Source organism: Gobio gobio (genome assembly GCF_949357685.1).
Source record: "Gobio gobio genome assembly, chromosome: 9".
NCBI lineage: Eukaryota > Metazoa > Chordata > Actinopteri > Cypriniformes > Gobionidae > Gobio > Gobio gobio.
The window spans coordinates 38,055,721-38,078,092 of NC_137115.1; the positions used below are offsets into that span (position 1 = coordinate 38,055,721).

At 36.5% G+C, this 22,372-nt stretch overlaps 1 protein-coding gene across 1 annotated transcript in view; it reads right to left on the bottom strand.

Moving 5' to 3' along the window:
- Nucleotides 1-6,868: 6,868 nt before the first annotated feature.
- The window catches only part of LOC307131704 (UPF0606 protein KIAA1549), a gene marked incomplete at its 3' end in the record, with an annotated part of 88,146 nt that continues 72,642 nt past the window's right edge, over nt 6,869-22,372 (bottom strand). The window contains exons 13-22 of the mRNA XM_079825513.1: nt 20,299-20,435; nt 18,091-18,105; nt 16,748-16,959; nt 16,328-16,557; nt 15,900-16,044; nt 14,644-14,970; nt 11,484-11,536; nt 8,166-8,311; nt 7,894-8,021; nt 6,869-7,108 (exon numbers count right to left, since the gene is read on the bottom strand). Coding sequence (XP_079681639.1) covers nt 6,869-7,108; nt 7,894-8,021; nt 8,166-8,311; nt 11,484-11,536; nt 14,644-14,970; nt 15,900-16,044; nt 16,328-16,557; nt 16,748-16,959; nt 18,091-18,105; nt 20,299-20,435 — 1,633 coding nt within the window. The remainder of the gene's footprint in view (nt 7,109-7,893; nt 8,022-8,165; nt 8,312-11,483; nt 11,537-14,643; nt 14,971-15,899; nt 16,045-16,327; nt 16,558-16,747; nt 16,960-18,090; nt 18,106-20,298; nt 20,436-22,372) is intronic.

The following is a 22,372-nucleotide window of genomic DNA, read 5'->3' on the forward strand; positions in this document are numbered from 1 at the left end:
GTTTGTAGTTAAAGACACTTAATATAAAAAGAAAATTCTATCTGGTCTTTTCAGCAGGGAAAGAAAGGTTTATGCTGGTTTGGTGCTAGTCTTGCTAACGCACCAGCAAAATTAGGCCGTTCACTTGCAAAACTTAACTGAAGATGCTGGTTAGCCACCTCATTCTTTTTCTTGACACTGGTTAATGAAGGAAAACTTGCTTTTTCTGCTAGCTAGGTGGCTTGGAGGGGCAATATAGCATCCAAAAAACTAAACAAAAACATATGTGGGCCTATAGCCAGCCATACTAGTAGTCTAGTAGTGTAAAACTATACAAATGAAGACTTCAGATGCAAAAGCCTCTAAGTCCGTCTGACGTTTTTCTTTTTAAAAAAGGCATTTTTGTCAGACTTCTATGTATTGGTTTCTACCCAAGTACCGGTACTTCGGAATGGGCTGAGGCTGGGATTTAGTGGTTTTGAAGTTAAAGTAGAGCATTCACTCAGTATCACCATCTCATTTTTGATCGAAGTGGCTTTTAGAGGCTTTTGCATCTGAACTCTTCAAATATACATCAGTGAAAAGATCACATTATATTAAGGCAGGTATAGGCAGCCATGTTACAACTCAATATCACATGCGTAAATATAGATAGGTTTAAAAATATGTCCATTTTTGACAAGGCAAATATTAGCACTCACTCGCCACATTACACAAGGTGGACAAATTGAACAATGCAGTGCCGCTGAAACATTGATGAGCCCTTTTGTTCGAGAATGTAAACAGGACTGCAGTTTCCACTCCACGAGGAGCCGAGGTACCATATGTGCACCAGAGAAACATGAGCTCGGTGAGACCGAGCGTCTGAAAGAAGTGACGTGAAGCCACTATGACTTAATAACAATGCTTTTATTTGTGTTTTTTAAAGGACAGACTGTGCAGATGGGTGGAATTTTTCAGAGAAAGCATGATTATTTAGATCTGCATAATTAAAGAAAACAACAAGCCTCGAGTTATTTTGGTTTGTCTGATACAGTTGTTGCATGACTAGTTGATAATAGTGGATGAGAAGGACCACGATTTTAAAACTCTAAATATTGCAGTTCATAATAGTGTACACCAATCAGTCATAACATTTTGACCACCTTCCTAATATTGTGTTGGTCTCACTTTTGCTACCAAGCAGCCCTGACACGTCGAGACATGGACTCCACTACACCCCTGAAGGTCTGCTGTGGTATCTGGAAACATAATGTTAGCAGCAGATCCTTTAAGTCCTGTAAGTTGCGAGGTGGGGCCTCCATGGATCAGACTTGTTTGTTCAGCACATCCCACAGATGCTTGATTGGATTGAGATCTGGGGAATTTAGAGGCCAAGTCAACACCTCAAACTCGTTTTTGTGCTCCTCAAATCATTCGAGCCATTTTTGCTTTGTGGCAGGGTGCATTATCCTGCTTAAAGATGCCACAGCCACCAGGCAATAGCGTTTGAAAGTTTGTGTCTGTGTCTATGCAGCCCCATATGCAACAAACTGCAATGCACTGTGTATTCTGACACCTTTCTATCAGAACCAGCATTAACTTTGTGGACAACTTGAGCTACAGTAGCTCGTCTGTTTGATTGGACCTCATGGGCCAGCCTTCACTTCCCACGTGCATCAATGAGCCTTGGCCGCCCATGACCCTGTCGCTGGTTCACCGCTGTTCCTTCCTTAGACCACTTTTGATAGATACTGACCACTGTAGACCGGGAACACCCCACAAGAGCTGCAGTTTTGGAGATGCTCTGACCCTTTAGCCCTTGTCAAACTCATTCAAATCCTTACGCTTTTAACACATCAACTTTGAGGGCAAAAAGTTCACTTGCTGCCTAATATATCCCACCCACTAACAGTTGCCGTGATGAAGAGATAATCAGTCTTATTCACTTCACCTGTCATAAATAAAAAAAATGAAACCAACTGAGATATCTATTAAAATATGATTTACTTTAACAGGGTATCTGCAGGTTTCACCAAGTCAAATTTAAGACTTTTTAAGACCTTTTCAAGACCATTATGAATTAAATTTAAGACCTATATCACGCAATTAAAAAAAAAACATACAAAAGGAAATGCAGAATCACAAAATTACTTGCAAAATTAAGTAAGTATTAGTAATCTTGCACTTCCTCATAGCTCAATCCCACCAGGATTAATATACAAACACACTACCCGTCAAAAGTCTGAGAACGGAAAGATTTTTTAATGTTTTTACATTCTGCTCACCAATGCTGCATTTATGTTATTAAAAATACAAAAAGCTGTAATATTGTGACAGTTCTGTTGTGACTATTTTCTATGTGAATATATAGTAGTTTCATTTATTCCTGTGATCAAAGCTGAATTTATCATCATTACTCCAGTCTTCAGTGTCACATGATCCTTCACTAAATCACTAATCATTCTCATATGAGGATCTGATGATCAACAAACATTTATGATTATTATCAGTGTTGAACACAGTTGTGTAAAACATTTTTTTTTGATTCTTTGATGGATAAAAAAAAAAAGTAAAAAAAAAAAAAAAACGATTTCTGAAGGATTATGTGACTAAAGTCTGGAGCAATGATGCTGAAAATTCAGCTTTGAATCACAGAAATAAATTATTTTTTTAAGATATATATTGAAATATAAAATAGTTATTTTAAATTGTAAAAAAAAAAAAAAAAAAACATTATTCACAATAATACTGTTTTTGCTGTATTTTGGATCAAATAAATGCAGCCTTGGTGAGCAGGAGAGACTTCTTTAAAAAACATTTAAAAAATCGAACCATTCGCAAACTTTTGACCGATAGTGTGTGTATGTATATACATTTTTTTGTGAGATCAAAATTACTGATTGTGTGGTGGTCATTTTCAGAAATGTGCATGTTTCTTTTTTTTCATAACTAGGATGCCACATTTACCATATCATTATATTAGATGCACTATAGTCACACATGGCAATAAAACAAACAAAATGCATGAATCTTGTTTGACAATAGGACAAATAAATACAACTTAAATATACAGATACAAACAGCGCTTTAAGTTTAGGTAGGCTACTGTTTATTTTTCCCCGTTGTTGTTGTTGTGTGATTAATACTAACGACACAGGCAGGGGTGGGCTAGGCTATATTGGATTGCTACAGTAATGAGCCCATAGATATGGATATCTATGAATGTGCCTAGATTCGGTACACTCGCGCGAGCGCTGACAGGCGGCAAACGCGTGCAGAATCCGCGGCCAGTCTGACATCAGTCCGTGTGTCAGTAGCGAATGAGTTCGGGGTTTCCATCGCTTTTTAAACTCTTTGTTTAGTGCTATCGGGCATATCAAACTTTTATTTGGTCATTATACGAGATGGCAGGTGAGAAAGATTCGCCTTTGCTTTCACGATCGCGTGAACTGGAAGAACTGGACTGGAGAACTGAAGCTGAAGAATAAAATCCGTTTGATGTGTCTGTGGTACAATCCGAAAGAGACCCGCGCCAATAACACGAAAGCTGATTGGCTGCTATATAAGATGCATGTTGGTCTCTCACTAGCGAAAAAACGAACAACACACACACATACACACACACACACACACACACACACACACACACACACACACACACACACACACACACACACACACTAAAACATTGCGGATGGAGTAGCGTTACATGGACGTAGGAAAATTAAGACCTGTTTAAAATTATTTAAGACCTAGAACTCAATACTTCAGCGAATTTAAGACTTTTAAGGCCTTAAAATTTTGATTTTGAATTTAAAGACATTTGACTTTTTAAGGTCCCGCGGGTACCCTTTTTTTTGTGTTGATATTTAGTTGATGTAAAAAGAAATAATCCACCCAAAAATGAAAACTGTCATCATTTACTCCCCTCACATTGTTCCAAAAACAATATGAATTTTTGTCTGAGGAACATAAAAGAAGAATGTGAGTTTTTTTTTGTCCACACAATGGAAGTCCGAGGGACTTTTATTTGGTTCCTAGCGTTCTTCAAAATATCATCTTTTGTTTTCCTTTTAAAGAAAGTCATACAGGTTTGGAATGACATGAAGGTTATTTAAACGATGAAAGAATTTGTGAACTATTCTTATAAGATCTATTGCTTTGGGCTGTAAATGCAAAATAAAGTAGGTGACTTCAAAGGCATCTTTACTTTTTATATGGATTGAAAATAAATGGTAGAATGTTATGTCAGTTTCATTTGTTGTTGACTGGCAAAGTTCCTTTAAGGTAACAACTAAAATCTAAATTTAAGCACTAAAAAGGACAGGCATAATGAAAAATATGAGAAAACTTTTTTTTTGCAATTTTATAGGAAATGCATTTTCAGTGAGAATGCATCAGATATTGTACAACCAGTTTATCCACTAGGATGTGCTATACACTAATAAATGAGCTCAAAAAGCAGCTGTGTAAGCGATTTTGCCTTCACGTGCTATCGGAATTATCGTAAATACTAGTTTCCCAGTTAAAAAATTGGACATGAATGCCCTCTCAAGTCAAAATTTGAATGCGATGGGATCGTAGTTGGAAGTGGGAAGTACGACATTTCCGTGAACCACGTGAAGGAGTCTTAAAGACTTTCAGCATTCCATTGAGATTGTGTTATCTCTAACAAAGTAAAGTTTGACATGGCAAACAACAGTGAATCATATGGTAGTAATTTTTAATTGTCACTTAAATAATCAGCAGATTTGTAACTACAGGTCAAGGAAGTTCCAACCGGACAAACTTAAAGAAAAAAGAAATAAACAAGGGCAGATCAAGTGACAAAGTAACAGAATTGTCCTTTTTCTTAGAGCAAATGATGCTCCTGTTTGCAACATTAACACAAAAATAGTTTTAGCACAAAGGCAAGAACACAATTTCAGCATGAAATGAAGTACAAATAGCCAAGATATCAGTGTTTTAGTGAGTCTATCCTACAGTTTTCTGCTTTCCTAAAACATCAAAAGCGTGGTCCCATTTGATCAACAGCAGCAATCGTAATAATGAGCAATAGTGTATCCTGGAACACTAATTATAATAAACAATGTCCGCTATGAAATGATGAGCACTTCATGGTCACACAATACAGTTTGGGAAAGGAGCCAGAAATTAACTTTTGACATAACTCTTGACCTTAATCCATACTTTGAGTAAGTATTGCAATACAATGTACACAGTGGTAATACTGAAAGTACTCAGGCCAATACACGGTGTGTGTGATTCACCACCTACTGATGCATTCAGGACTGAATTCCACCAAAAATGTATTTTGAGAAGCAGATGGACAGTTTAAGGAATGTTCCGGGATCAAAATGAGCAGATTTTCTCCAGCATCTGTGATGTACTGTTGATTACCACAGTTTGTAAAACATAAAATTTCACAGTAACGCACTTACAATGGGGCAGGGCTTTATAGAGGTGACTATAGTTGCAAATAAAGTTAATAGTTTCTACCCTTAATTGAAATGCACTACCATTCAAATGTTTGGGGTCAGTACATTTTCTTTAACTTCTTTTGAACTTTCTGTTCATTAAAGAATCCAGATAAATAATTTTTTTTGTAATTTTCCATAAAAAAAAATGGATAAGAAGAAATGCAGCAAATCAGCCTATTAGAATGATTTCTGAAGGATCATGTGACACTGAAGACTGGAGTAATGATGCTGAAAATGCAGCTTTGCCATCTCAATAAATTACATTTTAAAATATATGAAAATACAATAGTTATTTTTAATTGTAATTAAAATTTGTGATTATACATATACCTATATATTTCAGTTTTACTGTATTTTTGATCAAATTAATGCAGCCTTGGTGAGCATAAGAAACCTTTTTTTTTCAAACATTTGAAAGTTACTTTATCAAATTAATAATTGTCAATTATTATAAATTATTATTCTATATTTGTAATGATTGTGTCAATTATAATTATTTTATTATTTAATTAATAATACTTATTTATTTATTATTATTAATTTTTAAATCAGCCAATCAACTCACAGGCCACAATCCTTTATGTACTACAGTTTGAGAAAAACTATTGTTTTGTAAGTACATTACAAAAATAATAATAATTGACAATCGGTCAAGTTGAACCTGGAACATTTCTTTAATTTGAACACTTTCCTCCAATGCACTGGACATAACAAAAGCTGTATGTCCAGCTCTTCTGTAGATGCCAAACATAATCAAGGCATATGGAGATGGAAAACGTCACTACTTCAAATACTATAACTGAACCCTAAAGTATAATTAAGACAATATGTGTAGGGTTCAATACTGTATTATGAATGCAATGGCCATTAAATAGAGATAATAGAATCAGCACCACAAGAGGACAACCAGAAGATGCACTGGAAAATAAAACATAATCAAACAAACAAAATTATAGAGATTCAATTAAGGTATCAATAGCAGTTCAATTTTCAGTGATGAGAATCTATAAGAGCCAGTGCAAGGTATAAAATTCAAATGTGAAGGCAGTGTACACAGCAAAGAAACAACACAATGTGAAAATAAACACACACGCACACCTCTAACAGAAGACCAAAGGAAGCTTCAAAACCCTGGTCTTTACAGAGCAGTTGCTACCAAATTACATAGGTGACTGTAAAGAAGATAAAAAACAGTATCAGTTCTTGTTCTTCAGTCTCAGGACACTGCTTATGTTTTGGGAAAACTGGAGAGGAACATGGGAATAAAGGAGAAATGTCTACTTTTCCTGTCCTAATGATCTCTGCCACCAGGCGGCAGCAGAGGCTACATGACGTACAGTCATCGTCCTCTCAAAAAAGCCACTTCCATGGGAAGTACAGTGCAGTGTAGTGCAGTTTTTGCCTGATGGAGCTGGAGGGGGCAGGTCTCAGCTGTGGTAGCTGGGTACGGCTGCCTGTTTCTGGGAGAGGCGCATCAGTTCCTCTCTGATGGCTTTGATGAGGGAGGCGGACGAATGGTTGGGAGGGGAAGGCTCCTCAAGGGGAGCAGAGGGAGCGTAGCCCAGGCCGAGAGAGTCCAGGTGGGCAGAAGCGGCAGATGGCTCCTTCAGGCCATTCCTGGAGGTCTGGAATACAGAGATGGAGGTGTAGTCAAGAGAGCCAAAAACCTAAACAAAAAAAATCAAGGAAGGAAGGAAGGAAGGAAGGAAGGAAGGAAGGCAGAAATGAGGTAAAGTAGATAAAAAAAAGTTTAAAGAGTTTAAGTTAAGAAAATGCCTCTTACAGAGGCAGAGAGGAGTGAGAATAGTAAAAGTTTGAAGAGGACATACTTCTTTATGTAGAATTCCCTGAGGCCTGCTTATAATGTATACTATTCATTTTAATAATTCCTGGACTATTACAGGTTGTTTTAGTTCAATATGAACTACCTTTTATATGTATAATCTATTCTATATAAGCAGCATGGAAGGTTGTTTGTGTTCTTATTATTATTTACAGCTCTCATGTCATACATTCATCCTCACTATTTCAGTATAATAATAGAAAAAAAGCCATCATTTATATAAAATTGTAATATTGTTACAGTTTTCATCTTGTTTCTATGTGGATTTTTACTACTTTATAAATAGTATATAGTAGTTTTCACAATAAAAAAAAAAAAAAAAAAAAACTGAAATATTTATTTTTTTTATATTTAATTCAACTGACATTCGAGAAAAGTGAACATGAAATATGCTGTTATGTTAAATTATTAAAATATGAACTTAATCTCAAGGGGTACATCTTTTGATCCTTTTAGGTCAATGGGCTTCAGCTCAGTGTTATTTTTTTTTTTTTTAAATCCATCCATGCAATAAGTGTTAATGTCCATACACATTGACTTTAAACACTTCTATATGTAAATGTTATCTGTCCCCTATTTAATCTAAGTAAGAAAGTATTTCAAACGTACAGGCTCTCTGTTGTTAGCGAGCTTGCTGTCGTCCTCATGATACAGGCTCCAGTTTAACCCAGCAGGCTGCCGGCTGTCACCTACACGACCTGTCAGACCAACGTGGCCTAAATGATGTAGCTGGCCACCTGTGAACAGACATGCACGCAGCATACAGTATACTTTATATTGCGTCATTTGTCTTTATCCATGCATCCATCGCTCTTTTATTTCTATGTTCTGTAACATTAAACTCCATTTCATCACAGCACTTTATTTCTAGCTACTCATACCTGTAGTGCCACCTACAGGTCGTGGCCTGGCGGAGGAGGGCAGATCATCAGTGAGTCCACCTCGACCAGTGTAAAGCGACTCCGGCTGTAGCTGTTCAACAGGCAGGGCCTCTCCTGATGGGATGTAGCCGGGCCCCAAACCCTGTCTGTAGAGATACAAAGACTTCAGACCCCAGCTTTTAACAAATCACACTGCACTCTCACAAAAAGTGACATGATGGGATTGCTTTGCTCACAGTTCCAGATCATGATTGTACTCCATGTACCCTAGTGGTTGAACGATATGTCGCCATGGCTGATATATTTGGCATTGTTTTAATTATCTGGTTATTATTAAAGGGTTAGTTCACCCAAAAATAAAAATTATGTCAGCATTTACAAATAAATAATAATCTGTCAGCCTGTTCTAAACCTGTAAGAATTTTGTCCATCTTTGAAACACAAATGTAGATATTTTTAATAAAATCTGAACGATTTCTGTCTGTCACTTTGACGCTTCAAAAAGTTAATGAAAAGATTGTAAAACTTCATATGAATTGAGTGGTTTAGTCCATATGGTGAACAGATATAATTCAGGCTTTTATTGAAATATTAATTTAACCATGAATTTATCAAGATCAACGTATTTTTTGCATAATGATATATTTTTCAATGAATTCATTTCTAATTTAGTAAATATGTAAAATAAATATATTTTTTATTCCAACAATTGTTGTGCATGTGTTATTTACTAGGGATGCACCGAATCCAGGATTCGGATTCGGCCGAATATTGGGCTTTTTGACAGGGTTCGGTTTCTTCCACCGAACCGAACCCTAGATTTGCACTATGTGTGCTACGCTGGTCGACGTAATGACGCTGCCATTGATTACGGGAAGGTGTTTACTAAGTGGTAGGGATGGAACGATTACTGGTTTCACGATAAACCACGATAAAATGTACTGACGGTTAGTAATATCGTTTAAAAATGAATTATCATTAAAACCGCGCATGATTATCACGATTTTGAAAACTCGGGGTATCAGCGAACGCAAGGCAAGTGGACTTTGACCTCAATACCAAAACTACGTCTGGTATTACTACCACTCACACTAGCCACTTTGGCGGTTGAATTTATTATAGTCTTCTCAAAAGCCATCTGTTATAATCGCGTTGCGTATTATAACCAACCACACGTGTTTCTAATAATCAGAGGCGCTCAGATTAGCCGGAGTTTTGTTCAGAGCGCGCTCTCACTCACTGAAATCTGCACTCAAAATGTGCGATGTACGCAGGTGGTCATACAGTGGTTGACTGTTTTTGTTCTATTTCAGCAGCGAAAATAGTTTCAAACGAACACAGCAGAACCACAGCGAATCTGATATGGCTGGCAGAATTTAGATAAAGGCGAATTTAGGGACCGTCTCTAAAGTTACATATAACATTGGTATACACGTTTCTAACTTCAATAGCATTTGAAGAGAATGATTTACAGTCATAAAACCAGCTGTAAAGTGTTCATCTAGGTGTCAGGTATGATGCACATTGAACATGTCTGCCACTTTTGTTCTGACCAACGGAGAAAAAAAAGCATTACAATAAATTGCGCTACCAATGGTGATTGAATCTAACGATCTTAGCTCATATAACATCAAATTATTTTTATACTTTGTTCTTAAATTGTTAATGTTAACAGCATCAGCCCATGTGACTGTAGATTTCATAGATTCTGTACAGTCTAATTTTTTGCTTTTGACTACGGGTGAATCTCCTGTTGTCACTTATGATTGTCATTTGGACCTTTCTGGATTACAATCCGCCAACAAAATGATAAGTTGAATTATTCCAGCTGATGTGACGTAATGATGCAATGACGAATGGCGGCATGCTCGAATTTCCCACAAGCTTACCATTGTGAATCGGACTAAGGCAAGGAGATCGTTTTGAGCACTGGCTGGTCATGTACTTGCTCAAAAATAGATTTTGTACGGTGGCCCAGTAGTGCACAACACAACGAAATTTAAAAAGCATACATAAGTTCACAACACAACGAAATAAACCCACAACACAACGAAATCAAGCCACAACACAACGAAATCAAGCCACAACACAAAGAAAAGTCCACAACACAACGAAATAGCCACAACACAACGGAAATGCTCCCGACCACTCGGGGGCACTCGGAGCGCTGTAAAGTTTGCACTGTTCTATAGAGTCTGCAATCTTACAAAGAAATCAATACCACAATTAGTTTTAACAGTATGTAGGCTAACCATTGTTTATCTATATGAAATTTTAATTTAAAATCCCCAAATGCATTATAGCTGCATATTTATGCTCGAGAATGCTTTGACCCGATACCACGGCGCTAAGGGAACGTCTGCCAATTCCACCAATTGGTTGAAACGTATAATTTGTATGAATTAAAATTACTTTTAACATTTAAAAACAGACATGTTAAAATTCCACAGCTTGATTGTATTGGTAAAATTAACTTAATAATGCACAACACAACATTGGAATTTGAAAATTAAAAAAAAAGTTAATTTAATTCATACAAATTATTTTTCAACTTGGTGGAATTGGCAGACGCTCCCTTAGCGCCGAGGCAGCGGGTCAAAGCGTTCTCGAGTATAAATATGCAGCTATTATGCACGTAAGTGACAACTGCACACTTAAAACTGATCATAGTGTTTAAATATTTGTGAGATTGGCGAATCTATATAGAACAAGGCAAGGAAAACTAACTTCACCGCACTCCGAGAGTCCCCTAGTGGTCGGGACCATTTCCGTTGTGTTGTGGCTATTTCGTTGTGTTGTGGACTTTTCGTTGTGTTGTGGATTTTTCGTTGTGTTGTGGCTTGATTTTGTTGTGTTGTGGATTTTTCTTTGTGTTGTGGCTTGATTTCGTTGTGTTGTGGATTTATTTCGTTGTGTTGTGGACTTTTCGTTGTGTTGTGGATTTTTCTTTGTGTTGTGGCTTGATTTCGTTGTGTTGTGGATTTTGCTTTGTGTTGTGACTTGATTTCGTTGTGTTGTGACTTGATTTCGTTGTGTTGTGTCTTGATTTCGTTGTGTTATGGTTTCATTCCGTTGTGTTGTGGATTTATTTCGTTGTGTTGTGAACTTATGTATGCTTTTTAAATTTTGTTGTGTTGTGCACTACTGGGCCACCGTAATTTTGGATCATTTTTTACCAAAAAAAGTTACGGACTGCAGCTTTAAATAGTGTGATAAATAGCCTATCATCTTAATATCAGTCATCGGCCACCCAGCTCTGTGAGATAACAGCATTGGCCATCATAAAAATGCATATCGGTTGATCACTAATATACTCACCTATGTAGTAAACCTTGCATACTGGAAGGAGGCAGACCCAATTCAGCATATCTCTGAAAGAAATACACACAAACACACAGTCGTTGAGCTTATAAACAGGTTGATGATTCTTGGCACATCCCTTGTACTTAATAATTGAACGCATAAAAGGTTTAATTTAATACATTGCTAAGCCCCAAACACACATTAGTAACTGTATGTTCCACCACAACTGGAGCTTGTCTATCAGCCTAAATAAACCCTGTGACCCAGAAAACAGAAAAGCTTTTAAATAGCTGAGCTAGGAATGCCATTTTAAGGACAGTGTTCCTGTTCCATCTTGACTCTTAAAAAAACCTTTGGAGTTATTCGTCAGTTCATATTTCGCCTGAGTTGGCCTTTGATGCCTTTTCATGGCAGGGAAAGAGGGGATTGCAATCTAACATAAATACTCAAGACAGTGTTGACAGATGAGGCTTCTATTCTAGGTTGTTTATTCCCAATCTGTGGAAAAAACCCCAGTCTGTGTTCCTCTGATGTGATTCCAGGGCATGAAGATTGCTTTAAATTGCTCTAGTTCGGTTTAGCGCACATCAAAACACGTTCATTATGAAATCAACAAATTAACTGATTTAAACAAAACACCGTAACCAGAAATCACTTAGTCATTGCACCTCTTATGAAGCAGACACAATAGTTTTAAATGTGTCCCGATAAAGAACAAAACATGGATTTATACATGCTAAAATATAAATGTGGGCGGTCAAATGTTAATGTGCTGATGGTTGTTTTGCCTTTCTAAATGTCCCACTATTCATAAACCTACATTATAATATTGTGATGCACAATTAAATTATTTACTTAATTTTAACAATTTCATATTACTCATTTATTAAATATTTTATTATTTGTTTTATTTCCAACTATATGCTTTAGTTATTGACGTCCACTATCACTTATAAACACAGATGTGAAAATAATTAATTAATAATAATAATTTAATAAAAAATAAGTTTTTATTCAAATTGATAAATTACTAAAAACCCTTTAAAATAACATCTATCTACTCCCTAAAGACATATTCTAATTACAATATCTTTCTTTTCACTACCTTTTTGTTTGTTTGTTTTGCTTTTTGTTTTTTTCTCTCTCCTTCATCTCCCATTATATAATTGTTTGTCTATAGTGTTGTTTTTTGTGTTATTTCTCAATATGTATTGTGTACAATTACTGTATGTATTTTCATGAATAAAAAAAGAAAAAAAGAAACAAATGCCAATTTGCAAGTCAGAGATATGCTTGTGTCTGTGTTCTGGATGGAAGTCAATGGAGAATGAAGTCTAGCGTGACTGCAGCTTTAGACAAGGGGAAATCATGTTCGTATGGATTGTACAATGTGTTCCCAAAAGCCTGAACTTCTTGAGGAGAGACTGCACCTCTCCTCAACAAACCGCACAATTTGAGGTATCATTCATGATTTCAAAGCAGGACGATTTATGAGCTGAATTCGTAGCGTTATCTAATATCTAAACCGAAGTAAACAATCATAATAAATAAGCACACACTATCGCAGATTATGAGACTTAAGCGGTGCAGAAAAGTAAGGTGTGCTGTAATAGTGAGAGTTTATCCTTAATCAGTCTGTCAGAGACGTTACTGTGTTACTACAAATAAAGGGTTAGTTCACCCAAAAATGAAAATTCTGTCATTAATTACTTACCCTCATGTCGTTCGACACCCGTAAGACCTCCGATCATCTTCGGAACACAAATGAAGATATTTTAGTTGAAATCTGATGGCTCTGAAAGGCCTCCATTGGCACAATGGCACTTTACACTCTCAAGACCCTTAAAAGCTACTAAAGACGTCGTTACAAAGTCCATCTCACTACAGTGGTTCTACAATAACTTTATGAATCGGCGAGAATAGTTTTTGTGCGCAAAAAAACCCTAAATAACGACTTACATAGTGATGACGATTTCAAAACAAGGCATCATGAAGCTTCGAAGCGTTATGAATCAGCGAGTCGAATCATGATTCGGATCGCGTGTCAAACCGCCAAACTGCTGAAATTTGGCGATTCAAACCGCTGATTCGACTCGCTGATTCATAACGCTTCGAAGCTTCATGATGCCTTGTTTTGAAATCGTCATCACTATGTAAGTCGTTATTTAGAGTTTTTTTGTGCAAAAAATTTTTTCTCGCCGATTCATAAAGTTATTGTAGAACCACTGTAGTGAGATGGACTTTGTAACGACGTCTTTAGTACCTTTTAAGGGTCTTGAGAGTGTAAAGTGCCATTGAGCCAATGGAGGACTTTCAGAGCCATCAGATTTCAACTATAATATCTTCGTTTCTGTTCCGAAGATGAACGGAGGTCTTACGGGTGTCGAACGACATGAGGGTAAGTAATTAATGACAGAATTTTCATTTTTGGGTGAACTAACCCTTTAAGAGCGGACCTGGGATCTGCTGGTTCCAGGTTCATGTAGTGCGAGGCCTCAATCAGTGAGGCTTTTCCACGGTCAGTTTGACCCTGACGTCTAAAGCCAAGGGTGCATTTACGGTTGACAGCCCTTAACTGATTAGTGCACGGATCTAATCCTCCTCAACAAGTGAATTATAAACTGATGTAACACAGAGATCTTTGACAAATAAAGCCTTCCGACTCATTGTTTCTTTACAGAGTTAAAATAAATGTCATAAGTGACATTGTAGACCATGAAATATTTCTAAACAAATATACACACACACACACACACACACACACACACACACACACACACACACACACACACACACACACACACACACACACACACACACACACACACACACACACACACACACACACACACACACACACACACACACACACACACACACACACACACACACACACACACACACACATAAAAAAAAATAAAAAAAATGTGTTAATTAATCAACCAACCAATCAATTAATAAATATATAGAATTTATAGATTCTATATAGAATAAATTGAATTTTGGTGAAGTTTCCATAAAAATTTCCATTACTGTAGGAACCACTAAACTATTTTTAGGACATGGCCTGTTTAAAAAAAAAAAAAAAAAAAGGAAATATTGAAGTAATATCAGAAATATTGATACATACTACAAATGCTATTCAATGCTAATTCACTATGGATTGTTATCTTACCCCTGTGTAGGGATTCAAGGGCAGGTATCCTGGGCCCCAGGGCCGCGGACCACGGGATGGTGGGCTCAAGGGAGGCGGGGGTCCAGGGTTGAGACCGACCCCAGGCAGAGTGATGCCAGCTGTGCTGCCCTGAGATGAAGGAGACACGAGGGCGAAGGCATCGTCCAGTAGTGAGTGCATTTGCTGCCGGGCCTCCTCTATAGATGGCTGAGGGGGCAAATAGGGGGGTGGTGGAGGAGGGTGACCAGGAGGAGGAGAAATGGGACCATGGAACACGTCATCCGTCGGGGACGGGGTATGATGTTCGGGCCCCTGGTCTGGGTCCGACTGCAAAATAAAAGCAAATGAAAGACCAGGCCTAACATTATGACCACTGACAGGTGAATTTTGTCCCTGAATCGACACAAATGCTGCAAAATTATGTCAAAATGCCCATCTCTGTGAGTATCCTCATTGCTTAAGTCTTAAGTGAACATAAACAATTGTGAAAGCAAACAGATGCAAATCATTATATTGGATCCGTTCATTAAAAGTATTAAAGTGACAGCAGCCTAATAAACCTGCTTCCGTCTGTGTCATTAATGTTAATCAAACAACAACAGACAAATAAATCCCTTTCGTAGCTTTAACAAAGATTAATTATGCAGATTCATTATTAATTAAGATTAATTAGTTATTTTACATTTTACAAGATTTGAAAAACATAAAGCTCTGTTTATTTCATTTGCATCTTTGCTCTATTGAATTTATCCATGCTTGTAATTTGTTTATTATTTTCTATGCGGATGGACTAAAGTCACCCCAGTCATTCTAGAATGATTGATTCTTTCAAAATTCAAGCCATCTGGTGAAACGGTTTCAATATCGCAGCATATATCACAGAAAAACAAAATATTGCAATGTCAGTTTTTTCCAATATCGTGCAGCCCTGCACGATCCACTTTTACACTGGATCATATGAAAGAGTGAATATAAACAGTGTATATTGAAATATTTTCAATAGTACTATCTAATTTTTAAGGAAACTTAAATAAACCTTTAAGTAAAAAACTAAAACTACACTACTATTATATTAATCCTAAAACTACACTTTTTTTCAGAAGGAAATTAGCACCTGCTAATTCACTGCATGGAGCTGATTAGAGATGTTTTGAATTACAAATATATGGGGAAATATGGAGTTGATTACACAGTCACATGCAGAAGTACAGTGTAGAGAGCGAGAGAAAAAGTACAGATCTCTTCATGACACTGACCACATATGCTATGTTATTGACTCCTGGGTATTTCCTGTACGTCCCGTCGCTGTCTGTCGTTATGAGTCTATCTCGGTCAGCATCTGTCAGATCACCGTTCATCTGCTGTTTCCTTCTCTGTTTAGGAGAACGTTTCCCTCGGTTGCTGTACAACATACATAAACACACACACACACTCTTGAGTAAGCATTTGGCCTTTAAATATTCAAATATTCAAGTTATGTGGAAAGTGATTTTCTTGTTCTAAAACTGTTCCAATGGAAAAGCACCATCATTCCAGTATGATATTTAAGATGTTCATAGAGATACATATTTGCATTTAATTATTTTTATGTGCATGCTTTTGTGCAGAAAATTCTGATTTAGTGAGAACAGGCCTTAATTCTGTGTTCAGGATTAGTCTCATTGTCATTTGTAGATCTTTTTACCCTTTCTTGGGCTCAGTGTACATAGAGGGCATGGGAATATCTGGATCAAGTATCTTGTCAATCTGCATCTGGGCCTTCTGGTAGATTCGGTCCTGCTCTTTGGGGTCGCCAAGACCGTCAATGAGATCATCCATAGCAGGGAAGTCGTAATGGCCTTTCCTTTTGGCCCTCAGGCGGATCTTATTGCGATGGTGCTCGATCTCAGACTTGTGCCGTAAAGCTACCTGGATCTGGAGGAGAAGGAGAAGGAAAAGGAAAAGTCAATGGCCTTGGAGCTAATGAGAAGCACATATTGATTATTGGCTTTTGGATGATGTAAGTCAGATTCATAACCGTAGGGACCTTCAAGCTTGAAATGGTCCCCTAAGGAAAAGCCCTGTGAAATAAATGTGAATTAGATGCATGGGAGGTGGAGGATACCTCTTTGTTCAGCTTGGTGTTCTCTGCAGCTCTGTCATTGGCGACTGGGTTAGGGTTAGGCACGGGCAGGGCTGGCATCGGCTGCATGGCGATGAGCTGGATTTTATTAGGGAGGCGTCTAGGGCCATCAGTTGGGCGGGACATTCGGTCCACATGCTCAAAAATGGAAGCTGAAGATAATGGCTCATCCATGCCATTCAATGGGGGTGGACCTATAAGGACAAATACAAGAGGGTGTCAAACTTCACAGGTATAATATAATATAATATATAACATAATATTCACTACGATTCAAAAGTTTGGGGCCAGTCATTTGTTTTTAAAGAGATTAATACATTTATTCAGCAAGAATGTAAATACATTTACAAAAGATTTTTCAAATGAATGCTGTTCCACAAAAACATTAAAGCAGCACAACTGTCAACTTTGATAATAAGAAAAGTTTGTTGAGCAGCAAATCTGCATATTAGAAGGATTTCTGAAGGATGATGTGACACATAATGATAGTGAAAATGCAGCTTTACCATCACAGAAATAAATTACTTTTTAAAACATATTAAATGGCTTTTTTAATAGCAAAAGAGGCTTATTTCAAAAACACAAAAATCAATCCCAAACCTTTGAATAATAGTAAATATCAACAGGAACAGGGTGCCAGTCAACAGCGATATATGATTCAATTGTTATGGTTTATAGGTGTCATTTGTTACAATACTGTGTATAATGGCCCCAAAAATAATTGTAAAACATGGAAATTTATTAATTTCATTGCACAGGGAAAAGATGGCAGAAAATGAGCATCTGCAATAAATGCTGCTTTTATATTATAAAACAGTTTATTCTGAAATGTTTAGCTTGAAACGCGTTTATGCTATTGTTCCTTAAAATAAATACCATTATAATTATTAGATTTTTTTATATAATGCAATGCAATTCATATGCCACTGTCGCTGACATGTCTGTATACATTTTCAGGTCACTGTATATAATACACAAACACACACACACACGCACGCACGCACGCACATATATTCAACAATTAACAATTTATAGACATATCTAATGTGTTCCACATTATCAAAACAAAGCTAGCCTCATTTGGGGCGACAACTAAAAAAAGAAAGCATGTAGTTCATCTGAATCTCCCATTCTCAAGTATTGTTTCACACCAGATGGGGGCAGCGTCTTCCTAACACTCATAAGACTCATTTAAAATGAAATGTGAACGACCTCAATGCAGCAGGATGATCCATCGTTTTTGTTTCTTTTGGATGACATTCACGAAAACTATGAACATGAATTAGAAGATCTAACACTACTGTACAAAACGGCACAACTCTTACCAATTCTATTCTTCCCTGTGAGCCAGTAACAGATGGATGAATGGATGGAGGGAGCGTAAAAGAACAAGAGAATAGTTAAACGATGGCATAAGTAATGGCGATTGTTTTATTGAGATGAAATATAGCATGAGTTGTACGTGAAAACATGTTTGAGTGGAATGCTGGGTAAGACAGTATTTTATCTTGGAAAACACTTATCACTGGAACGTAATCATGAGAAGAGGATGAAAGGGCTTTTCGAAAAGGAAGGGCGTTAAAAGGGAACGGCAATGAGACAGAGAAAGAGAGAATGTGAGGTTCTACGACTGAATTCCATGTCATTTCTTGGCTAGTCAGACTGTAGCCTATTTAGTCTGGTAGAGCAGAAATGAGTGCTGAGACAGGGTTATCGCCACAGGCACTGTTTGACAAGAGAGAAACACACAGAGAGAGAGATAAAGGGAAAGAGAGCAAGAAAGTAGGGGAAAAAAAAACCCAAGCAGCCAAGAGTAAAGTTGAGGGCTAGTCATTCTTCACAAAGGAGGCAGGATGAATGAGTCTGGGCTGACTAGAGAGGAAATCAAGAGGAAGAGCCACAAATCTTCAGCTGAAAGACCCAGGTTTTATTACTTTCCCCGCTCTGTAAATCTTACGTCACACGTTCTTCTTCCACAAGCCATTATGAAATCAAGGAATCTTTTGCCTTTGCTAGCAGTCAAAATTTTTATAGGTTGCCCCTACATGTAAACTGTCCTTTACACGTGAAATTAACAAAAATATTTTTTTTTATTAAATTTAAAAGTAACATTTATATAGTTATTCATATAATATTATAGTATTTATTGATATTTTGAATTTGCTTTTATTGCAGTTATTTTAGTACTATTTATACGCAATTATAGTATTTATTCATATTTTGACTTAGCTTTAATTTTTATATTTTCATAGCTATTTTTAGTGCTCTCAAATCGATTAATCGCGATTAATTGCATCCAAAATAAAAGTTTGTGTGTTCTGTGTATAATTATTATGTATATTTGAATAAACACACATACATGTATATATTTAAGAAATAGTTGCATGTATATACATATTTATATAATTTATATTATATATAAATATAATTTATTTTCTTAAGGCCTAGTCCACATGTACACAGGTATTTTTAATAAATACAGTTTTTCCCTCCGTTTAAAAAAAAGAAATTGTGTCCACATGAAAACGCGAAACATGCTATGAAGCGCTGTCAAGAGCATGCCAAACCAACAGGTGGCAATATAACCCTAAACGTAAAGCCATGTTGGCCAATCAGAAGCCTGGAAAAAAGGTTATTGCCGGTTCCTGTTCTGATGCAACAAGCCAAAATCTCCAGTTTCACTGTCCACACGACACCACTGAAACCGGAGTTTCAAAAAATGTTCACCCTGGCAGGAGTTTTCAAAAAAGTTTGGTTTCAGTGTCCGGATACTGCGCTTGCGTGTGGGCGAAAGGCCAAACCGAATAGAAAATGTGGTTTTGAAAATACCCGTGTTCGTGTGGACAGGGCCTAAATATATACATGCATGTGTGTGTGTTTATATATACACATAATCATATACACAGTACACACACACATATATTATGTAAACACAAACTTTTATTTTGGATGCGATTAATCGCGATTAATCGATTTGACAGTTTATGTTTTTCATCTAATATTAATTTTGTATTTTGTTTAGCTTTATTTCAATTAACGAAAACCATTTTAATTAGTTTTAGTTGACAATAACACCACTGCTTTATTGTTACATTTAACTATATTTTTTAAATATGAATTGAATTTCTTCTCAAAAGTCTTAAGGATATATTTAAGAAGAGTTTAAATCTTAAGTCTATCTGTTTGTAGATATTATATATTTTTAATTTTGAACTAATACAATCAGTGAACAATTAACCTAGCACACCTGTAAGTATTTGATAGGTGCGTAGGACAAAGGAAATTATTAAAGCACAATAAATAAATAAATAAATAAATAAAACGTTGCCAACCAAGTACATTTTGGGTTAGTGTGTGGGATTTCTTTTATTCCAGTTGATATTTTTGAACTAATAAATGTATTCATTATTTTACCATGGGTTATATTAACAAATATATTATGATACATGTCAGGATTCAATAATTAGATCACAACTTTAATGAGAAAAAATACATTGATTGTACTGCCAGATTTAAAATGCACATAAATTTACCGTTTAATCCATTGACAGCTACTTTACGTGGTTGCTTTGGATCAGTGGGCAGACCAGCGTGTCTCATGCTCTCCTCAGGTGATCCTCTCTCGCTGGGTGGATCACTGCCTATGGAGTTGCCCTCTGATGGAGAAATTCTAAGAAAAAGATACAAAGAAAACCTTTTAATTCTAAACTCTATGCCATACAATTTATGCCACAAGTGCCATTTGAAGACATTTTAAAAACAATGTGGGCATACAATGAAAGCTACAATTCAATTTAATTACAAATGTATACGATGTGCCCCCCTTTTAACTGTACACACAAGCCTTGGATCTAATTCACAACATCTCCTCAGAACCGTGACATCCTCATCTTGACAGACAACAATATTTATCCCTCATCCAGTTGATGAGGCATGTGACTCCAGGGAAAAAGCAAGAGGATGATGACCTAATCCTGTCATGCTTTCAAAGAGCACTTTCAGATCTAATGTGACCGACCAAAAGTTCATGACTTGGTCATGAATCCATTACCTATTCACTACCCTTTTAGTCTAGAACTATTTGACCTACTAACTGTCTTAATTACTAGGAATGTATTCATCTCTGACTAGTTATTTTAACTTGGACTGTTTAGTATGTGTAGATTTAATAATTTGATTGATCTATATTTAAGTACAGTCCGGAAATAAGTGTTATTCCGTATCATCTAATACAGTAAACAATATATTGGAATTACATTACTTCGGTTTACTCTTAACATGGTTTCAGACACTTTTCATGTTTGCAAGACATGAGATCTGTGGTAATTTCACCCCTAAGACCCTTCTATTGATTAGAGTGTGAGATGTAATCCTTTTAAAAAGCTTTCTATTGATCAGCACTCTTAGCTAGATTCCTGCTTTTAATAAATTAACAAGTTATTTTAATATGAGGTTCATGCTGTAAAATGCAGCCGTTGGGCTCTACTAATATTCACAGATCTAGCCTGTGTGATGCGGTTGTGTATGATTTGACAAACGTTTTTAAACGTGTTTAAAATGTATTGGGAGGTCGGGAAGTGCTTGTAACCTATTCGGCTCAGCTTGTAATTCCTCTCACACAATGTGAGCCGTAACCATACGAGCATAAAAGAAAATTAAAGAAATAAAAAAAAAAAACCTGTAAGCTTGTACGAAAACAAAAATCGTACCGTGTACACCTGAATTTAACAGAGCTACAACTACTGCTATTATAAAGCTTGGATTAGCCAGGACTTTTTTAATATAACTCCTATTATATAATTGTATTCGTCTGAAAGAAGAATGACATATACACCTAGGATGACTTGAGGGTGAGTATATCATGGGCTAATTTTCATTTTTGGGTAAACTTACCCTTTCAGCATTAATTTCAACATATATGGTAAAAACAAATCTTTTCAGCAATAGACGAAGGCTTAAAGCAATTTGGAACTGTTTTTCTTCGCGGAAGCTTTGCGTAAGAGCTAATAAAATATTTAAACTCAAGACAATATTTCATGTCTAATTTACTTGAGAAAAGCAGCAATGTACAATGTACATCCAGCTGGTTGTTATCGCAGAATAAACCCCTTCAGAGTGACGCAATGGTTTATTCTGCGATAACAACCGTCTGGATGTATATTATCCCTTACTTAACAGATGCAAATGATGAGATTAACTAACATCAACTAAGATTAGTAAATGCTGTAGAAGTATAGTTCATTGTTTGTTCATGAGTCCCTCTGTAATCAATAATTCTATCCCTTAAAACTCATCTTTGATCACCAAAATGACATATTTAAACGTTATTTTTCCTGTGAAAATGCATTCATGCCATAAAATAGCTTGAATGTAACTCTACACCCTTGCTTCATTTAGTATACACTGGTACATGAATATGCAAATGAGCCCCATCTCCACTCACTCGAACCAGTTCAGAGACCCACTCGGTCAACTTTTACTCAAGTTACTGTAGTAACTAAACGCTGCACAAAGGTATCGCTCTTTACAACGTCAGACACATAACAGTAATTCATATGATTCGCCTTTTTCTTGGAACACAGATGATTTCAAACCGCATTTTTGAGA